The following is a 25,956-nucleotide window of genomic DNA, read 5'->3' as shown; positions in this document are numbered from 1 at the left end:
AAACTATGCCTGGCTGTTCTGTAATTATCTCGAACGTTCCTTTCCCAATGTCCATTAAAAACCCTTGTTTTTACATTGTGTCGTAATTTCCCGCGAGTGCGCGCTCCATCTCTTTAGGGGCGGGGCTGGGACTCGGCGGGTTAGTCCTGTCGAGGCCCCTCCCACACACACACCCTCCGCCAGGTGTGTGACGTCAGCCCGAGACTCGCCAAATGGGGCAGAAAAAGAGGATCTCGGTTCAGAAAACCTCAATCAAGTAGTAGGTCCTTTGAGAGAGGTCGCGTTGCCTGGACCTCAGGTAAGAATCTCGGGAAGTTTGAATATGAGCCGCTGAGCACTTTGACTTGTTTATAAGCTGAAATATCTTCTCTCTGTATGTATTCCCCATAAACAATGTAGTTAACCTAAAATGATGTCGATAGGACTATTGAAATTCCTTCTGGGACATTCGGCTGCTTGTGTACCAAACGCAAAACTGTTTTTACCCCCATTTATTTCTTGTTTAGTGCGCGGTGGGTGAGGGAGACCAGTTTTCTTTTATTAGGTTTGGGTTATTTTTCTTTAGTTTTGTCAATTAATTTAAAGTCCGTTAACAGGTGGGTAGCTGGTCCATTGTTAGTTGGTAACACCTGGATTCGTTTTTGACCTTTGTATCATTTCTAATATTTATTCTAATTTCAAATGATATTTTGTTGTAATTCCAATTTATCGCACATCCCGCCGTTTGGAAATGAATTACAAAGCATTTTCCGTGGACAAAGTCATCTTCGCCGATATATTGTTTGTATTGGGTCAACTTTGCATGAAATCCTAGTTTGGGGAGACTCTAAGAGTTCTTGGGGGGGGGGAAACTAGCTTTATCACGCTTTCAGAGTACGATTATTCAGGTGTATTTTTTTACACACAAACCTTCGAGTTCAGCAGTTTTAAGTACCAATCAGTGCCTGATAGTGTTTGCGGATCATCGCGTGTTGTAGGAACGAATCTCAACACGGTGTGGTACAGCCTCCAGGCTACTCTGTAAGATACACAAGGCGTGATTCCCAATTTTTCTAGAATGGCTTGCTCTTTTTGGATAAGGACGCGTGTCTTTTTAAAGCAAATAAAAAGTTCGGTCCATCCGCCCCGTCAGGTAGTTTGTCGCTTAGCGACCCAAGGCTCTCTTCCAGCTGTTTCTAGAAGAAAGCCAAGGGTGTCGGATTGTAAAGTATGAAGCACGTTAACCACGGCTCTTGAAGTTGAATACACTGTATTTAGGCCGTTAAGCGACGCGTCCCCACTGAAATGTTTGCGGTCTCCTGTTTCGAGTTAACCGTGGGTCAGGTGGAGGTGTAGTGCGGCCTACTTCCAATTAAGGACCAATTTGCTTGAGCAAATCCGACTAGTATAAGGTTTTCATGAGAATTAAACTTTTCCCTGTCTGTGGGGGAAAAACAAACCGCAAACGATAAATGACTTCTTCACGTATATACGTTTTAACTCTTGGGATTGTGTTTCCGCCCTGGGTGATCATTTGGAATTGACTGGTTGAATCGCTCGTGATTTGTTGTTTTTTTTCCTCTGCACGACCAAACAAACGGGAGACCTCAACCAAGCGGCCCGAGCACTCGGGTGTATCCCGCTGTCGGTGGAGGTACACGCCGGGGTCGTACCGAAAGAGTTCGGGACTCCTGCCTGCGAGCACGCCGGTACTGACCAACCGCGACCACCCACAGCAGCAGCAGCACCTGCAGTTGAAACAGCAGTGACCGATATGGCCTCTAGGCGGCAGCAGATTGCTGTCTGCGGCAGCTGTTATTTGTGAAACTGTTTCAACTCTTAAAACGGGATGAATACGAATGATACAACAAACACACAAATCCTTTCAGGCATCAGGTGCTACCTCAATCTAGATTCAGTTTCTATCAAATGGCCCAAAAACAGTCAGGCTGCTGTGACTGAGATACCGCTTGATAAGGAGGTGACTGCAGTCAGCGAGATCCAGCTCTGCTCCTGCGAGAGATCAGACCTTCAGCTCGGGTTGCAGCTCGGACTGGCACGACGTAGCACTGCGGTCCGTTTCGGGTTTTCCCAGGCTCCGGCGCTGGCTAGAGCGCGTGAACTGTATGTTGTCAGAACAGCTGGTCGCCACATCCATCATAAGTGCTATCAGTGTGGAAGTGTTCATTTTTAAGTGTATAGGCTTGGGATGAAGTGTTTTTTTTTTTCAGGGGGGGGGATTCTGTGGATGAAGTCTGAGGATCCCTGGGTTCCTGGTTTGAGAGTTTTGTTGGCACATTGAATGGCACAGCTGGTAATTGGGAGGTGGGGGGAGTTTGATTCATCCAAATTCAATTAAATGCAGTTAATGGTTAATACATGCTCATGCCTGACACCCTCTAAGTTGAAGCACTCATGCACCATAGCAAGCTATAGCCATGTTGTAGTCAGTGGTTTGATCTCTCCAAGTAACCCACTCTATCAAGTTGGATGTTCCTGATTCTGCCTTTGAGTTCACCCTTCATGTGTTGCTGGGCGAGCTGTTGTGCAGACCTGAGGTGGGTGTTGGGGTTTTTGACGGATTCCCCAGGGCATCTCTGCTGCAGTGCTGAAGCTTGACCTGTGTCCTCTGTCCAGTATGACAGCGAAGTGGCCTATGCTTGGTCTCAAAATAGGGCAAAGGCTTTCAATGGCTACATGTTTTTCTCTAGTTTAAAGATTGAGGCTGGTTCTGAATACGCAGTGGGTAATTGAATATTTGCACGTTTGCCTTCTTAATGGGTTTTTTTTTTGGTTACCTCTGCCTGTCTGCTTGGGGTGCCTTCTGATGGAGTAGCAGGCCGGTTGCTGAGAGGGCCTGCAGGTGGTTCAGTGCAGTTGTCCTCGCCGCGTGCGCCTGCTGTGGTGCTGGCGAAGAGCTGCTTGTGATCCGGTGACGTGTAGACGCTGGCGTGGCACGTAGGCAAAGACGGATAGCTTGGAGCCCTTCTCCTCTGCCAGGCTACATCTCTCTCAAACTGGCTGAACCTGTCTGGGAGTTCTCTGCTCGGGGAGGATGTTTTGGTATCAGTGCGAGGGAACTAAGGTGTTTTTGTTGTGTGGTGAAACCTCAATCCTTCAAGTTTCCTTTTAAATGTCCCTCATCGTTATCTCTGCTTTTCTCCAGATTTATAAAACTGGAAGAATGCTCTATCAGTGAATACTGAAAGCCTTCCTATTTCTTGTTTTTTCTAGAAAAGTTTTAGTTCCCGTCCTGGGCAACAGAACAGGCCTGCTGCTGCAGTCTGAAATAACAGAATCTGATACCGGATATAATCCTATTATAATCAGAGCCTATTACCAGAAGTGTTAGTTTGCTGGTGTTGCAATGCTAGCGGTGTAATGGGGGTGGGGAATAAGATCCAAGAGGCACCCCCTTTTCTTTCTTTTATGTTCTCCAAGGGTGGTGTTGGTACAACAGCTCTTCTGCACCTCAGGTTGAGCTTTTCGGATTGAGAGAATAAGCGCATGCTGTGGTCCTCCCTTGGAAATTTTCAGCCTTCGATGGCTGGATGCCCTTCTGCAGTGTCGTGCAAAGAGTAGTATCTGGACCTCAGGGCTGGGATCTCCTAAAAAAAAAAATGCGTCACTCAAAAAAAAAAACAGGACCTGAAGATACTTTTGAAATATGTCACGGTAGCAGTTTTCCTCCAAGTGGAGAAACCTCCTTACAGTTGGTGTTCCTGGCCTGTAAAGAGCTTTTCCTATTCAGTTAGTGCTCAGACATTCCTGAAGCATCAGGAGAGCCAGCCTGTTGTGAGATGCTTTCTGCACCTTTTCCACGGCAGCATGTTTTAGCGAGAGATTTGATTTGTGGTTGTTTAGGGGGGAAGGGAGGGTGCCTGTGCAGAACATTCTGGAAGTCATTTAAGTAGGAGACAGGTGCTGAGTGCCAGCAATGTTGATGATCCAGCTGGACAAGAAATGCGAAGCAATGACTTAGCCCTGAAACTGCAGTTCCAGAGGCCACCCAGCCAGGGCAAGACTGACTATTGACTGATCAGTAGCTTGTTGTACAATTATGTACAGTTTGTAGTTTCTATTAAAGCAGCAGACTGTCATCTGTCAGTTCATTTTCCTACTGGCTGCACAATCTAGTTTGTGTTTTGTCTTATCATTGCCGTTTCCCATGATCTTGAACTGTTCGAGCAAAGTGCTTTCTGAAGGGTGCCTCTTGAAACTGCTTCAAAGGGATTAGCGTAGCAAAAGGGATCTCCTGCACTGGTCCTTGTGCAATGCTGATTAATTACTGTATCACCGGTATGAGTAATGGAGCTGCATGTCTTCAGCAACAATGAAAGCATCTGTTTTGTTCAGTTATAAGCTGTAGATTAAGGTATGGAAATCGTCTGCTGTAGTTTTTAAGTCCTGCTTTGGGGTGACATCAAGCAACATATACTGAAAAATGTCTATTATTATATCTTATATCCTGGCTTGAAACCAAGTCCTTCGAGGCAACTTCACTTCTACTAGAAAGTGTACCTGGTTTAATATAAAAACCACTCACCACATCATTTGCACCTTATGGTACAATCAAAAGCTACAGCTTTTCGTTTTCAGTCATGGATAACCCGATTTGAATGTCTACGGTATTTTAACTTGTTCAGTAATGGCGTTTTTTAGAAGCTGCTAATTAAACCCTAGAAATCTTTTATCGCAGTCAAGGTCTGCTTTGAATCGGTTCATGTAGACCTGAATGAGTGATCAGTTTGAGAAAACTGTGGTCCCTCGAGAGCTACAGAATGTTGATCGTGTTTTCATCTCCTATGGTTTCTACACCTCTTCCTCAGTGAGCACATCGCCTGCTTCAGCGGTGGAAATTAAACTGCTCCTGGTGTTTACAAACTGAGCTAAGGTGCGTGCAGCCTCGTGCTTCTCCAGGACCAGGGTCCGCTTCAGCTGGTTGGCTGTATAGCATGGAGGTCACGTATGCAGGTGAACAGGGGGAGCTCACGATCTGACATGAGAGCTTCCAGGTCATCACATTACATGAGGGTGAAATGCCCTCTCCATGTGTCACAGGTGCTGTGTTGCAATAGCACAGGAGGCCTCTCCACCCTTCCTCATTCCACAGCCCTGTTTTGCATTCCTCCCAGCTGCCTCTTTAGGACGGAGGTTTCGCTAGAGCCCAGGCAGACGCCTGAGAGACATAGCAGAGAGTAGCACCTGCCAGGAGAATCTGGTCCTCGCCAGCCACTCGTCGGGTCTGGGTATAGTGTTTGTTACACACAGGGGTCTGGCTGGCCCTCCGCCAACATGGACTAGTTGTTGAAAGGGTGAGTGGGACGTGAGAATGGAAATTGAAGGCGTAATGAATCCACTTGGCGTGGTTTTTAAGATCTGACTTGTTCATCCATCACTTGTCTTCCTTATTACAGTGTGACAGAGGCTTCTCTGTCTCTGGAATAAATGGGGATTGGGAAATAATCCACAATAGACAATTGTGGACTGTGGATGATAGAAAATATCTTTGATAACTGCCTTGGTCACTGTCACAGAGTAAGAGCAAGGAGTATTGGGTCAACTGTTTGCAAAGTGAACACTAAAAGGTCTTGATCACATGGAGGAGAATAGTTTTACTGTTTACGCGCATGGTGAATGAATCTATCCCAGTGTGCTCTTTTTTTAATTTTTGTAATTTGCCATGCTTGTTGTATCTAAATAGGGAATCCTCAAGAATTTCCATGTTTTTTTTTTTTGCTGGAGCTGGGCAGTTGCAGTGGATGTTCCTTGACTTTCTTCAAGGGCTTAGTCCTTGACTAGCAGCCACACCAGGCAAATCTCCTTGTGCTCTGTCCTTGGGGACTTAAAAGGAAGGATCTGCATGCAGTCATGTAGCTGCATTTCTTGATGGTGTCCTTTGCCCCCTCTCGCCCATTGTAAAGTGCCTTGGATAAAAGCCCTTGCTGACTGACCAGGGGTTTTGGAACTAGAGTGATGAGTTGAGATGCTGTGGGTGGCTGATCCCTCCTCTCCAGCAGCAACCGTGACAGGAAAGCAGAGCGCCGATCAGCCTTGATGGAGGAAGAGCTCTCGGAAACTGCAGACTTTAGTTCCATGTTGCCATGCTTGAGCTTATCCTGGTATTGCAACGGGCCTTGATGTGCTGGGAACCGGATGCGGCTGCTCTGGGTAGATTCCATCCACGGGTCCCAAGAGCAGGAATGCATGTCTTGCAGGACCTCCTCTTGCACAATCCCAGCTCGGAAAAGGCCTTCTGTCCATATCCAGAGTGTGGTGCTACCTGATGCCCACTGCTGTCCCTGCTCCTCTACTATAATTTGAATGTTGTAAGAGGTGTTTAATAGTATTAAGTGATTTTTTTTGTTTTCTGCAGTAACCTGGCTGTTTCACTGTGATGCTAAAGCTGCGATAGCAGAAGCGTGGTGTGGCATCTTCTTTGCGATTTGACTCCTCTGCAGACGGGCAGACAGACAGTTGGAGATGAATTCCCTGGAAAGGTCCCCTTCGGCCTGGCACAAGCCTGGGCACTCCCGCAGCAGCAGCACGGCCTCCTCCAGGCACACCCGGCAGGTGAGTGCCCGGGCAGACGAGGGGCGCGTCTTCGCTCTCGGGATCCTGCATGCCTCGCTCCTAGTTTGCTGTTTTTTTTTTTAAGTGCATCGCCTGCTTTAGTGGTGTGTGCGTGCCAGTATGGGAAGATAAGTTTACCCAAGATCTGTGCATCTTGGGATCCGATTCGTGTTTGTAGGAGGATGTTAGTGTTGCAGGCCTGGCTCTAGCATTGCAAAAGGCTTCTTGGCACAGATTCTGTGCACCCAGTGGAGATTTTAGCATTACAGGGTGAGCAGGTGCTGCAGCCAGGGATTATATAAACCACACTTTCCCACCTCCCACCCCTCTTCCAATGTGCACAGGCTCGGGGCCTGAGCTCTTGACGTTTGACCTGAGGGGATGGGCGCACATGCTTGGTCCGCCCGTTGCGGAATTAACCGTTGTGTTTCCAGCCCACCATGGGCCCAGCTGTCCCAACTCACAGCCAGAGAAGTGAACCAAGAGCACTTTCTCAGGTCAAGAGGCTCCACTGCTGTAGCTCCCACAGGATATACAGTAGGCTTTTTCCAGCAGGGAAAACCAGTCATTTCTGCAGTTTCCTTTAAAACTGGCGTTTTTCTGCTGGACTCGTGGCGCAGACAGGTGCGGAGGCGGTGTCATTCTCCCGGATTATCGACTTTCTTGTCCTGTGCCCGCGTGCAGAACTCCAGGGACTGGGAGGTGATGGAGGACATCCACAGCGAGGACAGCGGGGTGGAGACAGTGCGGGACGTGGCACAGCCTGGCAATTACGAGGGGTACCTGATGAAGAAGAGGAAGTGGCCCCTGAACGGCTGGCACAAGGTGGGCACCGCACTGCATGTTCTTGGCGACGGGTCGCGTTTCCGAGAACCTGCTGGTTTCTTACCACAGTATCGAACACTCGCATAGCCTGAGCTCTAGCTCTTCTATTGAGCAAGGCCAAATCTGTGTCATTGACTGTTAGGCCATGAAGACGCCTTAATGGCACTACTCCAGTCTCCACCTGCAGCTGGTGCACTAGCCGACAGATCTCATCTTAATGGGGGAGGGATGTTACTCAGGAACTCGCACCCCTCAGCTTTCCCTCACAACCAATAACTTAGAGCGGTTACATTCATCTTCGCTAAAGTCATGTTTAAATGCAGCACAATATTGCCACAATGATGTGGTTTCTAATGCTCAGTGTTGCTTCTTTCAGAGGTACTTTGTTCTGGATAGAGGGATTCTGAAATACGCCAAGTCTGAGCAAGATGTAAGTACCCTGGTGCCCGTTCTGTGGGGTCTATAGGGCGGCTGTGGTTGGCCTGCTTTCTCAAATACGTTGCGTTGATGCTGCCATGGAACATTAAAGCCCCTCCTCCGTCCTCTTTCCTAGATTATAAAGGGCAAGATCCACGGTTCTATCGATGTCAGTCTGGCAGTCATGTCCATTAACAAGAAGTCCAAACGCATTGATCTGGACGCCGGATACAGCTTGTATCACATGAAGGTACCTCCTCTCTTTCACTCCTGGGACTTCTATTTCTTTCATTCTAGTTCCTGTCCCATTTGCTTACCCTTCTTGTATAAATCTTCCTTTCTCATATGTGCCAAAACTTCCTTGTCGGTGGCTTCTGCATTCCAAGGCTGAGGGGTTTTTGTCAGCGCAACAGAATGTACCAGTCACTCTGAGCCTCTGTTCTATTAATAGTCATTTCGGGCCCGATGGGCAAGATTCCTCAGCAGGTACAACCAGTTTCGATCACACTACGAGCTCTGTAACCCTCTGTACCATCTCTGGCACACTTTGCATCCTTACTGGGTGTAGGCTGAATAGGTCCGTGAGTATGATAAACCTAACCCCACCCCTTCCATCCCACGCTGGCTACAGAGATTAATAACTGGATTGGCAAAGGAGAATCTTTTGGATTGTGGAGGAATTAGGTCTGAGACTTGACTCGTCCTTCCATACTGAGCCCTGCCAGTCATGGTATACAAACCACCTGGTGTTGATGTCACTCGTCTGCGTCGGACCCTGCATGATGCAGGCCAGACTGGCAATTCGGTTCCATTTTGTGCCTCTTGTTGTGTTTTTTTTTTTGTACTGCAGCTCTGTTCTCTCTACATCTAGTGCCTGTATTAACTTGGAAAGGCTCTGAATTTCATTGAGAGTGGGTATCCTTGGGTAATCTTCTGCCGAGAGAGGAGAATTACTCGACAAACCAAAAGCACTGGCTGCCACATGCTACCAACTGGCTTGCTCTCTTTCCCCCCCCCCCCCCCCCCCCCCCCACCAGGCCAAGACACCCGAGGTCTTCTACATCTGGGTGACCAAGCTGTGTGCGCACCGTGTCTTCAAGAAGAACGAGGCGGTGCGTCTCCATGCGGACGTCCTCGCGGCGCTCTCGAACGGCAATGCGCCCCTGCCCAGTATGGCTAGCCTGGCGCAGAGCAATGGAAGTGTCCCGGGCAGGGTGAGTTTATCAGGGGGCACAGACCGGCCTGCCTCTTGGACCACATGCTACATTCTAGTGCTGGACAGTCAGGTTTCATGCAATACAGACTTGGTTCTAATCCAGGCAAGATTGGTACCAAAAATAGAGCGTAGAGTTATTAGTTGTTGAGGTTTTGCATATCGCTCCTGATACTCGGGTCTCCAGTTCATACTTCCAGATAACTTTTGATCTCTTACTTCCCCTACCCACCCCAGAGGTGAGGGGACAGTTCTGTCTTCCTCCATTTCTTTAGATTACTCCTTGTCTGACCTGTTTTTTTTTTTTGGAGCGTTTAAAGTGAGCTGCAAGCCCTTGTTACAAATCGAGCCTGGTGAAAGAATGCCGACAATGCCCTGTACTCCCCTGCCTGTGCTTCCAATGTCTTGTCCTCTCTTCTGCAGCCACTCCACCCTCAGTACCAGGCCCACGCGGCGCGGATCCAGCAGGGGGTGAATTCTGTGCCCCCTGGCGTGGACTTGAAGGTCAGCACCTGGCTGCAGCAGGCCCAGGACCCTGAATGCTGCTCTCAAGGTATGGTACTGGTTGATTCATGCCTGTTTAATCCAAAGCTAAGACCACCTTAGACTACAGGGATGTCCATGTTGTAGACTGGGTCACATGGTGACCAAGCAGTCAGTGATGGGTTTTCCTGATCCATTCATTTCCTTCGCTTTTGGAGCCGATGGCAAGATCAAACCCTTATTCATCCTGATGTGTGTAAAGGAATGGAAAAGCTGTTCAGTCTCAGACTTTAACTTTATTTCAATGGCACGTGTCTTCTATTGCATGAGGTTTGTAACCTGATCCCAGGCCTGTCTTCCTGAATGATGAGTGGTTTGGTCCTGGGTGCTCTTCAGGGCCCAGGCTGTTGCTGGGCAGGCAGACTGCACCTCTGTTAAAAAACATCGCCAGTCTGGCTCTAAACTCTGGCGTTTGTCCTCAGAGCTGGCCCAGTGTCAGGCGGACCTTGCGCAGCTGAGCCAACTGATCCAGAAGCTGGAGTCCCTGCCGCAGTCCCAGCCCATCTTTGAAAACGGTTACTGCACAGCTGGCAGCCAGGTGAGCTCCAGAAGGGAGTTTCAATAGAATAGTCGCACATCTCGAATAATATGGGAGTGGGTTTTCATCAGCTGCATTTAGTGTTAAACATCCCAGATTTATTTGTACGTTCCTTAATTCCCTGAGGGAGTGTGGAACAAACTCAGTTGTTGAACAAGTTCCCTGACTTCTTTCAGGAAACGACCGGATGAGATCCTTGGATCAATTAGCTCCTGCCTACAAAATGGGCAAGAAGGGCTGACAGATTTCAAACGAGAAGGTGCCATTCTTGAGTCTGACTCTGTTTCATTCCTTATCAGTACAACACGCTGGAGAAGGCCAGGAAAAAATCCACCAAGATCTTGGGAAATTCCCGCAGCCTTTCCAGAGTGGAAGCCCTGAACATGGTGAGAGACACAGTAAGGCGTGTGGTTCTTCTTCAGCTGCTTCCACAAATGTCCTGGGGAATAGGTCACATTTGCCCAGAGACGTCTCGTCAAGATTCAGGTATTGATGACCTGACAGACGAGCTCAGAAACATCTCTATAAAAAGAGTAACGCACAGTGTTCCATCTCTTTTTCTCTCTGTACAGGGGTTGGAACGTGCTGCTCTGTTGGGGGTTGGACTGTGGTCCCTCACTCTCTCTGCTCTTTCCTTTCCCACAGTATCCCAGTGACCGCCTCAATGCCTCGGTGCCCAGCATCCCAGACTTCGTCCGCTCCCAGGCTCCTGCCTCTCTCCCCTACCCCCAGAGCACCAAGCTCCAGCGGGAGATCTGCGCCCTCTCCTATCGAGGTAAGGGGATCAAGGCCGGCCGGTGCCCACTGGGCCATGTGGGTCGAGAGCTGGGTTCTGTTTCCTGTTGGCTAGCATCCTTGGGACTCCTCGGCCGTTTCGCAGCCGGGTGCTCTATCCGGGCCCCGCGCTGAACGTGACTTGCTGTGTGTCACTGAGATCGGGCTGTAGAGGATTAGTCCATCTTAGCTTTTGGGTGAGGCATCCATACAATTGATAAGTTGTCTACTAGGACAAGGAGGGATCAGCTCTCCTTCTGTGCTGTTTGCACGGTTGGTCTAATCTACCCTTTTTCTTATCTATATGTTAACTTTTATAAAAGCTGCTGGTTTGTATTTGCGAAGAGATCCGAGAGCCACTGCTCTCTAGACCCTTCTTACTGCAAATTCTGTCCTACTTTTTTTTTTACAACCTGCAAAGTTTAAAAGTGCCTTCATTCGCCCACCTCCGCGGCTAAAACTGGGGCATCAGTGACCCTCTCTCTGTCCTCCAGTCCACGCCTCCCTGAAGAACATTTTTGGGATGTTGAGCGTGGAGCGCGAGAGGCTGCAACAGGCCTGGACCGGCCCAGATCTCCGCCAGTCCACCTCTGCCCAGCTGGCCACGCTGTGCACCACGCTGTCCGAGGTGAGAGGAGTGCGCAAGTGAGTCCCTGCGACTCACGATTCAAAGCGAAGGGCAAATTTCACAGGGCACTGCACTGCAACATGCCAGGCTGTGGGGAGGCATGGGCATGAATAGGGTTGCAGTAGCTATGCCCTGGCAGTAGTTACTGTGAGAAAGGGGTTATGACAGAGTGCATGGAATTCAGCCAGTTTACAAATGATCCAGGGGTAAAGGAGTTTCCAATATGTACATTGGAGTTCTTATTCACGCCAATCTCTCAGGACATGCACAGTACAGCAGACAATACCGCACAAAGTAGACAGTACATTACAAAATGATATATATTAAATGGTAATGACCAGAACAATATATGTTGTAGAGAACAATAACATAATATAACGCAACATCACTTGATTAGCCCTATACAGTTTCTTGCATTAGGAATTTCTTTTCGCATACCCCAGCTTGCTCTCTATGAGACACACAGACAGGGAGAGAAGCCTGGGGTCAGAGCGCAGGGTCAGCCATTGTACAGCACCCCTGGAGCAGGTGGGGTTAAGGGCCTTGCTCAGAGGCCCAGCAGAGTAGGATTTCTCTGCCGGCTGCGGGATTTGAATCGGCAACCTTCCAGCCACAGGCGCAGATCCTGAGCCACAGAGCCACCACTTCGTCCCTAATAAATGTGGTAGTGGGGGGAAAAAAACACGGTAGTGCAGAGGTGCACTGAGTTCTGAGGCATTACAGTTAACAGTTTGATATGTGCTACCATAGGTTAGACGCTTTCCTTAATAGTAGTGGTCTGTCCCTTAATGGTGTGATCCCATTTGCTTGAGTGCAGGGGGTAGGTCCAATGACCTTCTTGAGCTGCTCTCCCAAGAAGCCCTGCAAAATCCTCACCTGTAGTAAAGAGATTATCCCCTTTTCTGTCCTGAGTGCACGGACAAGCCTGGTCTCACCCTAGCAGCCTCTGGGGGATCACAAGGTGTTGGGTTTGAGTGTAGGCTCTTTTACTACAGTCTGAAAAGGCTCACAGCGTGATAAAAGCCCATAATTGTTTCTTAAAGCTGATAAAAGAAACAAATGAGGGTTTCAGTGACGAATGAGAGCTCTGGTAGAGTCACACCTCTCTGTCGCTGGCTGTCACCCTGTCTCTTGATTGCTGCTAAGAGAAACGGGTTGGGGCGGTTCAGCGACGATCCTGGGAATGTACCCAGGGTGCAGTAACTGTCGGGATTCGCCACTCAGGGTGGCTTGTTCTCCGTCCCATGAAAACAATTCTGAGTGCAGCTTCCTGTAAAGGTCATACATTTCGTTGATGAACCCGAGTAGAAATTTCCATGTTTTCTGGAATTTTCTTCGCGCCTGAATTCCAGACTTAAAATAATGGTCAGTGTATTTTGGATCTAGACCCTACCTACTTAAACAACCTCCCAAAGCTTTAGTCAATATTGACTTTGGGCTGCCCTGGAGCTTGTCGAGCTATTCACAGTTGTATATTTCTATATAATTAGATTTAATTTGTTCAGTCATAATGGGAAGATTAGCATAAAATCAGAAGGGGCTTTGAATACTTCAGATTTAATGTAAGTTTTCAAAATCTCCTTCTAGACAAAATAGTACTTCACTCTTTTGCTCTCCCATTCACAACCAAATTAGGATAGAATAGGCAGCAGTAAAGATAATAGGCTCACTGTGGAATAGCAGTTAGGGCTCTGGGCTTGTGACACAAGGGTGAGGAATAGTACCATAGGACCTTACTCAAAGGAACTGCACTCTGCTTGCTCCAGTGAGATTTCCATTTGTATAAAGGGGTATGAGAGCAAGTCACTTGGGATAAAAACACCTTCGGGATAAATGGATCATTTTCTCTAGTGGTCTGGGATGCTTGGTAGTGGGCTTACATGCCCATTTCCGTCCTAGAGTTCTTGCTTCCTGCTTTGGGGTAGTACATGCGTCACTGCGTCGCCGAAAATGGCTGACTTCCCTTGCCACTCTCTCTCCCCAGCTGGAGATGCAGTCTCGCCTGACCCGAGTCCACTCCCTGTCCCTGTCCTCCGATTCCACAGAGGAGTCTTTCCGAACCGTGAACCAGGTGCGTCTCCCACGATCCTGCTCTTCCCTATTCCATTTCTCCATCCCCCTTCTTTTTCCTCTTCATCCGACTGGTCTCTCTTCATGCCCTCTGATCTCCAGCCGCCCCCGTCCGTGGCGGGTCAGAGGATGTCCGTCGCCAGCACGCCCTCCATCTCCGAGTCCTACGCCGAGTACTTTGACGCCAGCGACGTCGTCGTGTGCAGGAGCTCCTCGGAGAACGAGGCCTCGGATGACTCCTGCCTGAGCGACGTCACCACCAGCAACTCGGATCCCGAGGAAGGCCACAGTAAGTCCCGATGGGAACTGGGCTGAGAGATTAAGGGGGGGAGCTGCTTCCCAAAGCACACTTGCTTCTCTTCACTTTGCCATGAGCTCACCTCGGCTACCTAGCTAAGAAATCTGGCAGCATGCATAGATAATGCTTTGTGTTGACGAGAGCTTGGCCAGCGAGCTGATCCCACCAAGCCTCTAAGGTGCTTGGCCATTGTCCGAGCCCTTGAGCAATGAAGTAGATTTGGAGTCATCCACTGCATGCTCCCCGTCTCTGGCGCCAGCACCAAGCAAGACTGCTAGGCTGGTGGGAAGGGGCTTCTCGTCTCTAAAGTATTCGGCTCTTCTCTCTGCAGTCACTCGGAACTACAGAGCCAGCCTCTCCGGCGCCCACGTTGTGGCCACCAAGTTTGCCGCCAAAGTCGCCGGCCGCCGTACCTCCTTGCCCGCTCCCTGTCCCAGCAACAGCCACGTGGGCCTGTGGAACATCCTGTACAACAACATCGGGAAGGACCTGTCGCGGGTGTCCATGCCGGTGGTGCTGAACGAGCCGCTGTGCTTCCTGCAGCGGCTGTGCGAGGAGCTGGAGTACTGCGAGCTGCTGGACACGGCCAACCGCACCGACGACCCCTACGAGAGGATGGCAAGTGTCCCGTTTTCCAGAAGTGCGCCGCTGGGGCGAGGGCGGGGGCGCCAGCTTTCTACAAAAAGCCTATCCCACACTCTTAAGAAAAAGTGGGATAATCTGACACTGTGGTGAAGACCCCTTCCCTCCTTTGAGTTCTTGCACAATTGCTTTGAAACTGTCCTGTGGGTCAGAGCTCAAACTCAACTAGAGCCTTTCTTCTGTACTTGAGAAACTCCACTGCCTGATGTGGCAAGAAGGTCATTACCTCCGTGACTGATGGACCAAATACGCCCGTGAGGTTTCTATTTGAGGGCGGGTGCAAATAGTACTGAGGCTTCCTAGTTGAGTACTGGTGCTCTGGGGTTTCCACTGCATTGAGGTGAACAACCACATGCTGCAGTACCTCTGCGTTCAGAAGACTGAGCAATAAGCCTTTCCAACCCCACACAACCGCCTGGTTTGAGAAGTGCATTGCAGAAGTTGTTGCCTTACTTGCAGGGTTGTTCTTTGTTTCCAGACCACAGCAGGTCTGTCCTAGTAAGAGTTTAGAGAAATGTGGTGATGTTCCCTTTTTGTGATATTTCTGAGCACTGTCCGTCTCGTTCGCAGGTGTACGTTGCGGCCTTCGCCATCTCGGCCTATTTCTTCGGTCGCCACCGCAACCGCTACAAGCCCTTCAACCCCGTCCTGGGCGAGACGTACGAGTGCGTCCGTGACGACAAGGGCTTCCGCTACATCAGCGAGCAGGTACGGTGCCACCTCCCACTGTCCCGGTCAAAACAGGGCTTCCTGTTAATATGAGCTGCCAAGATGGGCGGGAAACTGTAAACCATAGCGAGTCTGGGATTGCCTGACCTGGCTTTGTGCAGGGCCTGATGTAGATGCTCAGGGAGCAAGCTTGTAGTGATTCAGCAGTGGAAGTCGGGGAGGGGTAGAACTTGAGGTGTAAGACTCACTGCAGTCGCACTTGTTTCTGTCCCTTAATGTGCGTAACACTGCAGCAGGGGCCTGCAGCCTCACTGTCTGTTCTTCTGAGATGATCCTTGACCTTCTCTCACCTCCAGTCTTTTGTCCCCCCCCCCCCCCCCCCCCAGGTCAGTCACCATCCTCCCATCTCCGCCTGCCATGCCGAGTCTGAGAACTTCACTTTCTGGCAGGGTACGTATTCTCTCCTTCTCCCAGTTTGACCTTCATTTCGAGTTCCACTCGGCCCCAGATGGGCCAAGACTCCCACGAAGGGTCGTTTTAAATGCACCTCGTCTCTCTCTCTCCGCCTCTCTGCAGATCAGCGATGGAAAAACAAGTTCTGGGGCAAATCGGTGGAAGTCATTCCTGTGGGAATGGTGAACGTGACGCTCCCAAGGTGAGTGAGTGGTGAAGTGCTTTTAAAACCCTTTACCCAGAGGGTGGTCTGGAACAAGCCTTGTGGTTGAAGCCGATATCCTGACTTCTTTCATAAAACAGCCGGATAAAACCCTGGGATCAATTGCAATCTGATTACCCAACAAGCTAGGGTTGGGTGGCCTTTGCTTCCTCAGCCGTGTTTCGAGCTTAACTTCATTCCAGCCTCCGTGCGTTACCAGAGTCCGACTTGCCCACAGGTATGGCGACCATTACGAGTGGAACAAGGTGACGACCTGCATCCACAACATCCTGAGCCAGCAGCGCTGGCTGGAGCACTACGGGGAGATCCTCATCCGCAACACGCAGAGCGACGTCTGCACCTGCAAGATCACCTTCGTCAAGGTGAGGCCTCTCTCTGCAGGGTCACTGCAGAGAAGACCCAGCTTGAGCTTCGTTTGGGCCTGGGGGGGGGAGTTTACAGCTGCTTTTTTGTGTGTTGTGAAGGGGGGTGGGGGGGATCCTTTTAATACGGTAGGGTCCATTTGTAACACCCGAGTTAAAATTCCTCGAAGAACGTTAAATGATAAATCGTTATCTGTGCTTGTTGGATTTAACCCCAGCTGTTAATAAACTGCGTCGTAGCAGTTCTTCGGGTTTCAGCAGGTGCAGCAGTGTTTGTTGGGTGTTCGTTAAAGCTGGTTTTACTCGGGGAGGGGGGTGAGGCCAGGGTTTTCTCGCTTGTCAATGCAGTGGATTTGGTATGAACTGGCTCATTCCTTCCCTCCCCCCCACCAGTCACGGTACTGGAGCCCCGAGATCAACGAGGTGCAGGGCAGCGTGCTGGACGCAGCTGGCAACGTTGTCCACCGCTTCAGCGGGCTCTGGCACGAGGGCATCATCTGCGACACCCTGCCCACGCCCCAGTGCGTCTGGAAGCCATGTGAGTGTAGCGCCCGTCTGCCTTCTTTAGCTCGTCACCCCCGATTCCGGCTGGAGATCTGCTTTTCAGATTTGGTTTGAAAGTAAGCGTGTTGCACATTTCCCAGCAGCTGGTAAGCCAGTAGGTAAAAGCTCCCATGGAATGATGACACCCCAAGGCACACCAGAAGACCATTTTTTTTGCTATGTGAAGGGTGCACATATGCGCTTGATCAGTCACTGCATTTGTCTTGCATTTAAGAGGCAGCAGTGTTCAAATATGATACCACAGTGCAATAATGCTGCAAATCCTGCAACATCCCACTTCAGTTTTTCACCTGTGTGTGGTGAGGCAGGTGCATGTCTGATCACCATACCTTTTATTCTTCTGTACCCAACAGACCCTGTGCCTGCAGACTACTTCCAGTGTTACGGTTTTTCCCAGTATGCCCGGGAGCTGAATGAGCTGACCCCAGATCTTAGACCACTACTGCCCCCTACTGACACTCGTTTTCGGCCTGACCAGAGGTGAGAGACTGTGTGTATGCTCTGTGGGTGGCAGGACGGCAATCTGTGTTTGTTTGGGCCTGCATGAGACGGTGGAAGAAGGAGGATGCAGTCTGCACCTTCGAGCAGAGCAAACCCTGGCGTGTGTGCATGCGTGTCGCTTGGGAGATGTCGAGCTCTCATGCTGTTGCCGGTCCGTCTCGCAGGCTGCTGGAAGACGGCAAGGTGGACGAGGCTGAGAAGAAGAAGGACCAGGTGGAGCAGGTGCAGAGGGACCGGAGGAAGCTGATGGAGAAGAGGGGAGAGGCTCACATTCCGCGCTTCTTCAGGTTAGTCTTTATTTTCTTTCGCCCTCAACCCTCTCAACTTGAAAGGGGTCTGGGATGGGGTCCGTGTTCTTCTGTGGTCGCCGCCGGTCCCGTTCAGCTGCACCTCTGCAAGCGGAAGAGAATTCCTGTCACCGAAGTACAAGGACTGATCCCATGGGTCAGGAGACAGGAAGTGAGACCGGGGCCATGCACATGTGACTCGGGGCTTAGCACGAGGTTAAACATGCACGGGTAGATCAACACTGCGGAGGCACCTTCAGTTTTAAGACTGTTGCCCTCTGTGTTGGTTAAGGAAAAGCCTCTGGTCCTGGATATTCCCCCTGCGGAGGGAAAATGATCACAATCTTGAAATAAATGTCAAGGTTTAGAATTATGGGGTTTAACAGAGTAGGAATGAGGAAAGACACTGTTCCTGGAGGCAGCTGTCTGTTTGCTTAAATGATCGCTTTTTAAACCATGTAGGGAATGTAGGTGGAATGTAAAATGCCTAATTCTGGTCAGTTTATATAGATGTCAGATATGGTGGCCTGGGACTCCAGGCTGACTTCCTCCCCAGGCCAGTGTAAAACAGCATCACTTCAACTCTGAGGGATTGTGGGACGTCCAACAACTTCTAAAGCCTTCTTTCCCTTAAAAATCGTCTGCAGGAAGTCGGTGGACAGCAGCGGAAAGGAGGTCTGGATAAGCAATGGAACGTACTGGAAAATCCGTCAGGAGCCTGGGTTCGCGCACACGGACAATCTGGACCTGTGGTGAAAGAGGCCGCCGGCGGGGAGCCATCCAGACTGAACGCCGGACCACTTGAGGACCCTGCAAAGACTCTTGTATTATAGGAATATTTAAAAAGAATCACATTTGTAAGGATATGGATTTCCTTGTGTAAAAATCGTCTTTTTTTTTGAGGGGAGGGGGGGGTAAGGAATCAGATTTTCTCCTGCTGCACTGATGAAGAGCTCTGGACCTCCTTGGAGCAGGAAGAGTGCGACCCTCTCCTACCTCCCCGCTCCTTTCCCGGGGGAGAAATGAAAGATCCTCTTGGTTCTTGGATCTTCCCGGATTTTCCCCTCCAACATCTGCCTTTCTGACGCTGCTCAGGTGCCGCCATCGGACAAGGAGACATTCCCATGATGCCCGAGCCAGGCGCGCCACTCGGCGATCTTGAGCAGAGCAGGAGGTCTCGGGATTTGGGGGGTATGGGGGGGGGGGCCCGTTTCTCATGGCTCAAGTCATCTGCCAACTGCCCTAGCTATTCCAGCCATGATGGTGCATTGATAAGACAAACTGGACATGTCTGTACCTTTTAAAAAGCAATTTTAGTAGGGTTTTTACATAGGGAGCATTTTAAGATTACTGGTAGCAATGCCTTTTGAGTGTTTTTATGTTTTAGTTATCTTGCACCTGTATTAGTTTTGCTGTAGGAAGGACTGAATGTAATATATTAGTTTCCTAAGACCTATCTAAAGCAGGGCTGAGAATAATGCCCTGTGCTAGTTAAACTGTAGAGTACTTTTTCAAGGGCGAAGTTCATCGCCAAGGAATCTCCGCACTGCACAGCTGGGAGGTGGTAGCAAACAAGTCTAAGAATGTCTTTGTGACCAAAACCTATCCTCTGGAACAGCTGAAGGGTCCAGAATAGTCACCTGCGTTCCTAGGACAGACTTGACTATACTGATCTAACGCAGATGGCTTAAGAAATGATTTTAGTCGCATTTAAATAGTGCTTTGCATTTCTCTGACGGCTGCAATATGTTCTAATGGGAGTTTCTCCATACAGAAGCAGTGATTACTTCATCTATAGGGCCTAGTTTTGAGAATGCCCTGATCAGCTAATCTGAGTTCTTGATGTGTGCGAAGACATTTTTTTAAGGGTACCTGAGCAGTTAGGCTGGTGTGCAGTCGTCTGGAAAAGTTATAATCTGCTGCTGTGTAAATCTGTAGCGTCTACACGTTTTTGAATTCCTTTGTCCGCTGTGGTTTAACTTTTGAATGTGTGTACAGCAGAATTCCACAAGAGGGCACCAGATAATCTATTAAAAATGACACTTACCCCAAGCTCACTCACGTTTCGTTTGTTTTGTTTAGGCATTTGACGAGGTTAGGATTTGTGTGCGAATTAGAGGAGACCAGCACTTTCAACCCTACACAGACCACTTTTTCACCTTATTAAAATAAATTGCTGTTTATTTTATTTTTTTATTAGGACGTATGGTTTGTCCCCAAATAAAGGTGTACCCCGGATCATTCATCGTTTTAATGCGCTGATTTTTTCTTTCATTTGTCCCAGAATATTCTCATGCACACCTCGAGGGAGATTAATATCCTCTCCTTTTACCGGTCAAACTCGGGTTCAGTGCTCATTTTCTCCCAGTTCACCAGGGGGCGCTCTTTTCCCATGTGCTCTGTCGGCTCAGGATTTTTTAGTACGTCAAAGTTTAGAAACTTTTTTTAAACTTTAATTCATTTTATTCAAGTTGTAGTGGAAGGAAACTTCATGTTCATGCTTTGACTTCTGGAAAACACTTGATTTCCACAGTAGAAAGCCTGTAGTGGCTGGTCTTGGACTAGAGTGTGCGCTGCTCTCGTGATGCAGCAACAATTGAAACAAAGCACTTGTCTTGCCAGTAGGTGGCTGGGAGGTGGGCCTGCTGGAAATCTGCATCCACACTGAGCTGTGCCTGTATGTGTCAGGGGGGGCTGCTGGAGCCCTGCTATTTGTCGCTGAACAGGTTCCCTCAGGTTAAAGCAGGATCTGGACAAGCCATGGCTCACCACACTCGATTCCCTGCAGCTCCACAGCCCCTGGCCATGGCCTGGCATTGCCACTGGGGCTGTGTGACTGTGAGGTTGGCATGAGGAGTGTGTGTCACTTTATAGGCTCCAGCCTGGCGTCATCAGCCCCAGTCCTCCCCTGGTCAGGTGGAGGAGTGTGGGATTGGATTATAGGAGAAACTTTAGGAAGGCCAGTCAGGACATGGGGGGCAGTGCCGGATTTCCCATTAGGCCTACAAAGGAGGGAAACATCAGTGACTAACGGAAAAACGAGCTGACAACTTGCTTGCGATCGGCTCTAGGTGCTCCAAATCATTAATCGTGCGCTCTCCAGCGGCTGCTCTAGAAACTCGAAGTCTCGAAGTGATGGTCACTGGACTCGCTCCATCAATCATGTGGTTTTGGCACTAGAAGAGTTTAAAGTGCATCATGTCAATCGTCATTCAATGGGCGTTGACCCCTCTTTTTGCAGATTTCAGAGTGAAAGGGCCGACGGACACCAGAATCCAGCCCTGGTGGGGGGGATCCCCGGGCCTGAACTGTGGCGTAGGACGGGGTTAAACTACCGTGACCCCCACACTTGCACTCTTTTCTATAGGGCTGCTTTGTGTGCTTGTTTCCTGCAGAAATTGGCGCAGGGCGATGCTGACGTAGCGGAGGCGAGACTCGGATCCCTCTGGCAGCCGAGCTGTGCTCGTCCCTTGCTCGGACGTAGGCCTGGGGCTGTCAGAAAGCCAGGGGGTGCCTGGGAATGGGAGGTTAGCGTGAGGCCCTGCTGGGCACGTCCGCTGCACCCAGGTATCTGCCGCTTCTCTCTCAGCTCCAGCTCCTGGCTCTGGATGCGCCCATCTTGGCTCCGCTCGTCCCCCGACGACTCCCGCGGCCCTGTGGACACCCTGCCAGCGGGTCACGCTCGGCAGGAGAGCGGCAGTGAGGGCCAGCGGGGCACCAGAGGACCAGGCCTGTGACCTCAGCCGGGCAGAGCGGGCTCGGGATGTTCCCGGTCGGGCTGGGCCAGGGAGGCCAGGAGGCTGCTCGCTCGCGCTGGCGATGGTAAGGAACAAAGCCAGGTGCTGGTGTGTGCGGGGGGGGGGCAGAGGAGGAGGGGATACTGCTAAAGGAGAGCTGTTCAAAAGACTTCAGTGTGAAGGAGCACCATAGGAAGTCCCTGGTGAAACTGCAAGGGGGCTCTTGTAGAATATAATTCAGTGCAGCCAGCCTAGACCCCATCTGCCTGCATGACAGGGGGAAAGACTTCGTCGTTGCTGGGGAATGTACACTCTGCTACAGTTTTTGGCCCCATCTAGCCTGTTCTATAGTAGATAACATCGGAGGATCTCATTCAGTTGTTTCTTGAAAGAAGCCAGGGTATCGGCTTCAACAGCACGGCGTGCTTGGCTTGATCCACGCTCCCTCAGCTCTTTGTGCAAGTCTTACTGTAGTCGATCCTCCTGTTACCTCTGATGCCTAGCGGAAGATGGTAGCAGCCTATTTTTATAACTTAAAATGCTACACGTGGTGGCGGTGTGGTGGCTCTGTGGCTAAGGATCTGTGCTTGTGGCTGGAAGGTTGCCGGTTCGCATCCCACGGCCGGCAGAGGAATCCTACTCTGTTGGGCCCCTGAGCAAGGCCCTTAACCCCAACTGCTCCAGGGGCGCTGTATAAATGGCTGACCCAGTGCTCTGACCCCAAGTTTCTCTCCCTGCCTGTGTCTCGTGGAGAGCAAGCTGGGGAGTGTGAAAAGACAATTTCCTAATACAAGAAATTGTGTATGGCCGATAAAGTGATTTTTATTTCTTATCTAAATGTCTTGATCAAGTAAAATCTTTTATTATGTTGCCAAGGAGAGGCAAAGGTCTGGGAGTGTGACGAAACAGGATTCAGTTGCACTCAGAGGCTGTCCAAGGATTTGAAAAAGTCTCTTAGATGGGATCCAGCCAGCAGTGGCCCGTACATTTACGGAGGCAACACGTCGAGGAATTGTTCCTCCTGCTGCACGGGTCAGCTTGTGAAACTCGGTGCTTGTTTTCCTGCTGGTCCGCGGCCCGCCCTTGTGATAAACGCCTCCGGCACAGCTGCTGGAAACGGATCCTCTCTGCCCATTGAGGAATCCCTGGCTCTGAGCCACACTTGTGAGAGAGTCTCCCTGCCTGCCAAGAGCTGCTGCAGTGAGGCCCCTTCTCTCAGAGCCTCTGTGAAGGGGACAGGCCGTGTTTTCAGCAAGATCATCTTGAGTTGCACAACAGCCACAGCCCTGGTAAACAGCACGCTGGCGGCCAAATAAGGCGTCTATTCATGGAAAACCTTTCCTGCCTGCTGCTATCGTAAGTGGGCTGGAAGTGTCGCTGTGACGTCACCCTGCCAGAGTCCCGAGTGCGTTTGAGCCCCCTGTGTCAGGGGACCTGGTCTTGTGTCAGAGACAGCGGGTGCAATGTGGCGTCCGAGAACGAGCCGCACTCTGCTGTTGATGGCAGATTTCAGGATTGACGCCACCAGAGGGAGACTCATCGACGAGCTATTACATGCTCTTGTTTTCCCCGAGCTGGAGGCTGCTGGACAGGAAAGTCTAGGCAGGTCACAGCGTGCTAGAGCTTCCTGTTTTGCATCTGTCCCATCCTTGAACCATTTGCCAAAATCACCAGGGCATGACGTACCAGATTCACACACGTTTGCACATGACTTTTCTATGGACAAGGCGTAGAAGTGCAGTCAAAACTGAGAGCAGGAGGCCTTGTGGGTATCTGAAAAAAGCTGCCCAGCCATGTCTTTGAAACCGGTTTCCAGACGTCTTTTTAGAAACTGTTTAAGATTGATATCATAAGCGGTTTGGTAGTTTAGTGGGCAGAATGGACTTCTCACACTTCTAACTCTTCTTAGATACGCTGGTCAAACATGAAACTGACCTCAGACGGGAGTCAATAAGTAGCTTATTCATTGTGGGAAAAGTGTCTCTAAGACGGTCTTTGAGGTTCCAGTGTGGAAAGAGCAGCAGCAGCAGGGCTGTGACACTCTTGATGTGCCGTCTGGTGTGCATTGGCCAAGGCTCTGGTTAGTAAACGTGTTTTCCACCCTCCTGTTGTGTTGAAAATCCAGTCGGATGACAGAGCGAGGCTGGGTTAGCCTGTCTGAAGCAGCTGAGCACCACCACGGTCGGGTACTGGTACTGGTACTGGTACTGATCCCGCACTGTCCCTTTCCACCCAGAGCCTGGTGGTCTTGCTCTCACACCCACCTTCCAAAGCAGGCCTGTCGATCGGGGGTGGGGGCAGTCTGCCTGTCCTGAAATAGTTTTGGGGGTTCATACGGCTCTGTCGCTACAGCAGAGATGGTGAACCCCCCGGATAAAACCGATGGCCTGGCTAGCTAGGTCGGGAGTTAGGGCTGTGACGTGTGTGCCCTTGATTGAGGCACTTCACCCCACTTGTTCCTGTTCACCCAGAGGCATAAATGGGTACCAGCTGGCTGGAAGCAACCCTTTGACATACTAGGGTCCCATCCAATAGAAGAAGCCTCAGTCCTTTTTACATTACAGAAACCGTGTTTGACTTGAGCCTGACGAGGCACCAGCCTCCAGCGTGATGCTGCTGTTTTATCACTGAGCCTTGTTTGAGCAAGTGAAGACGAGGTGGGCCAGAGCTCTAAAAGGTTCCTGCTGCAGCTCCTGGTCATCCTTCTTTTATCAGAAACAGGAGTGATGCAGAGGAGAGGATGTCTCCGTGGTTGTTGATGTTGTTGTGATGTTGCTGTTTAAACCTGGACACTGCAGGACAGTGGCCAGGTGCAGGGGGGGGGTGCATGTTGTGCTTTTCTCTCCTCAGGAAACCAGTTAGAACGTGTGACCCAGTGTTGACCGTGAGACGACCTCTGCGCCCACTTGGCAGCGAGCTCTTGCGGTGGTGCTACTGGGACATAGAGGGCGTAGTGGAGCCACTTTTCAGATTGCTTTGTATTGCTATCAGTCACAGCAACCACAGAGCAGGGATGGGAAGTGGCAGGGTGATGCAGCGCTGAAGAAATACGGGACTACAGATCAGTAGGATGGGCAGCTGGGACAAATGAGTGGAGGGATCAATAGAAGTGATGAGGTACCCTTCCAAGCTTCAGTTGCACAGCACTGTCACGCCCTGTCTGTGCTACACCAGCCTGGCAACTTTCCAGAAGGAGGAACTCTGGGATTTCAGCCCAGAGACCTTGGGTTTTTCATTAACTAGAGCTGGGACTCAAAGGCTGGGGTGAGTCCTGTTCTCTGGGGGACTTGATTGAGCAAAGCTTGTGCTATTTTTCTGCAGTTCTCCATGCATTCTATCCCTTTATCTCTCCCGTACGTACAACACCAGATGGAGACGCACAAACGTTAAGCAGAACGCTCATGCTAAGATTTATAGGGTGAACTACACTATCAACAACAGCTTCTGGTCATCCGGATCTATGCTAACACCTCAGTTTTAGGTTTCATCCTAACAACAGACTATAATGAAGTTTCAGATTTGATTTGATGTGAAAGGCACTCAGAAATGTTGAATGTTTGGATTCCTATGGAGAAGTCAGATATGCATGTGATTTGGAAGTCAAGCTCCAGTTTTCCAAACTCTGTTTACTGCAGTGTGCACAGACCTGGACTTGCGATTGACTTGGATTTCGTCCAGCTTTGACAATGTGGCAGGGTAGCTTGTTCCAGACTCCCCACAACCCCTTTGTATTAAAAAGTGCCACCTGTTTTAGGTTTAAATGTATTTCTGCCTCATTTCAGCTTGTTTTGAGTTTCTCATTGAAAGGCATTAGTGTGCCATTGTTTCTGAGAACATTAATCAGCAGGTGTGTGCGTTAACTTGAGAAATGCCTCATCAAAGGAAAAAAAGAAGCTGTGTCAGAGATGATCAACAGGAGTAAGACGAGGACATTTTCTGCAGGTTGGGAAATAACCAGACCTGGTTCAAAGTACATTGGACTGGAGGGGTGCTGAACTTGAAGCGATTGGCAGGGTGGTGTGTGGGGAAACAGTTCAAAGGCCCCAAAAGCACTGTTTTCTTTGGCTGTGGTAGAATTAGAAACTCATCTACTGCCTCCCACGCCTGACCTGTCCTTACCTTCTGAGTATTGCTGAATTGATCTTTGTCACATTTCACTGCGTCAAAAACACGACTAGTTTCAGCTCACGCGGCGTGTATCTGGCTGGCTGGTAAAGGTATCTTTATCTTTACCTTGGATAAAGACAGGAAATGTGTAAAAGTTTATTCCATGCTGAAGAAGGCTCCACAGCCGAAACGTTGTCTCTTCTCTTTACAACGTACACAAGTTGGCGCAGCTACCTACTGGAAATGTATAAAGGTGTACATACAGCACGGCTGCATCGGTGTTAAAAATGGCTAAAGTCCTGCTTTATAAGAGCTGCAGGTTATTAGTTGCTACTAGATTACCATCTTGTAACCTGATTCTGTGATGTCTCGGCAGTTAGGCGGCCTGGTCTGTGGCCAAGGCTGGTGGACTTGCAGGCAAAACCAGTCTGACGCAGCAGCACCCAGCTTTCAATTCCGGAAACAGTGCCGATCGGCCCATAGGTGGTGCCATTCTCTCCGAACCAGAATTTTCAAATCGGTCAGCGGCGCTAAGCAGAAAATAACTCCACAC

The 25,956-nt window shown here is 49.9% G+C and overlaps 1 protein-coding gene across 3 annotated transcripts; it reads left to right on the top strand.

The window, feature by feature from the left end:
• Positions 1–202: 202 nt before the first annotated feature.
• Positions 203–19,611, top strand: osbpl7 (oxysterol binding protein-like 7). Of its 3 annotated transcripts, none has more exons than XM_088906169.1 (22): positions 203–298; positions 6,441–6,552; positions 7,237–7,377; positions 7,754–7,807; positions 7,931–8,044; positions 8,832–9,008; positions 9,431–9,560; positions 9,973–10,088; positions 10,388–10,474; positions 10,734–10,863; positions 11,357–11,490; positions 13,475–13,561; positions 13,663–13,849; positions 14,190–14,476; positions 15,071–15,208; positions 15,556–15,619; positions 15,746–15,824; positions 16,063–16,207; positions 16,601–16,745; positions 17,125–17,251; positions 17,437–17,559; positions 18,207–19,611. In XM_088906169.1, exons 2-22 carry the CDS (start codon positions 6,463–6,465, stop codon positions 18,313–18,315), a joined length of 2,664 nt encoding a protein of 887 aa, XP_088762295.1. In that variant the 5' UTR covers positions 203–298; positions 6,441–6,462; the 3' UTR covers positions 18,316–19,611. The 3 variants fall into 3 exon arrangements, with proteins under 3 accessions (XP_088762295.1, XP_088762294.1, XP_088762293.1); XM_088906168.1 differs by having other exon boundaries at positions 251–298; positions 6,356–6,552; XM_088906167.1 differs by lacking the exon at positions 203–298 and adding an exon at positions 5,142–5,294 and having other exon boundaries at positions 6,356–6,552.
• Positions 19,612–25,956: the final 6,345 nt, after the last annotated feature.

This window comes from Atractosteus spatula, chromosome 26, assembly GCF_055471065.1.
Source record: "Atractosteus spatula isolate fAtrSpa1 chromosome 26, fAtrSpa1.hap1, whole genome shotgun sequence".
Classification (NCBI taxonomy): domain Eukaryota; kingdom Metazoa; phylum Chordata; class Actinopteri; order Semionotiformes; family Lepisosteidae; genus Atractosteus; species Atractosteus spatula.
This window is presented reverse-complemented; position numbering and strand designations above follow the sequence as displayed.

Bases quoted from the DNA above. Each gene is read 5' to 3' on its own strand.
- osbpl7 (XM_088906169.1), top strand. From the start codon at position 6,463: ATGAATTCCCTGGAAAGGTCCCCTTCGGCCTGGCACAAGCCTGGGCAC. The intron at 14,477-15,070 runs GCAAGTGTCCCG...TCTCGTTCGCAG, and splicing joins ACGACCCCTACGAGAGGATG to GTGTACGTTGCGGCCTTCGC. The intron at 16,208-16,600 runs GTGAGGCCTCTC...CCCCCCCACCAG, and splicing joins GCAAGATCACCTTCGTCAAG to TCACGGTACTGGAGCCCCGA.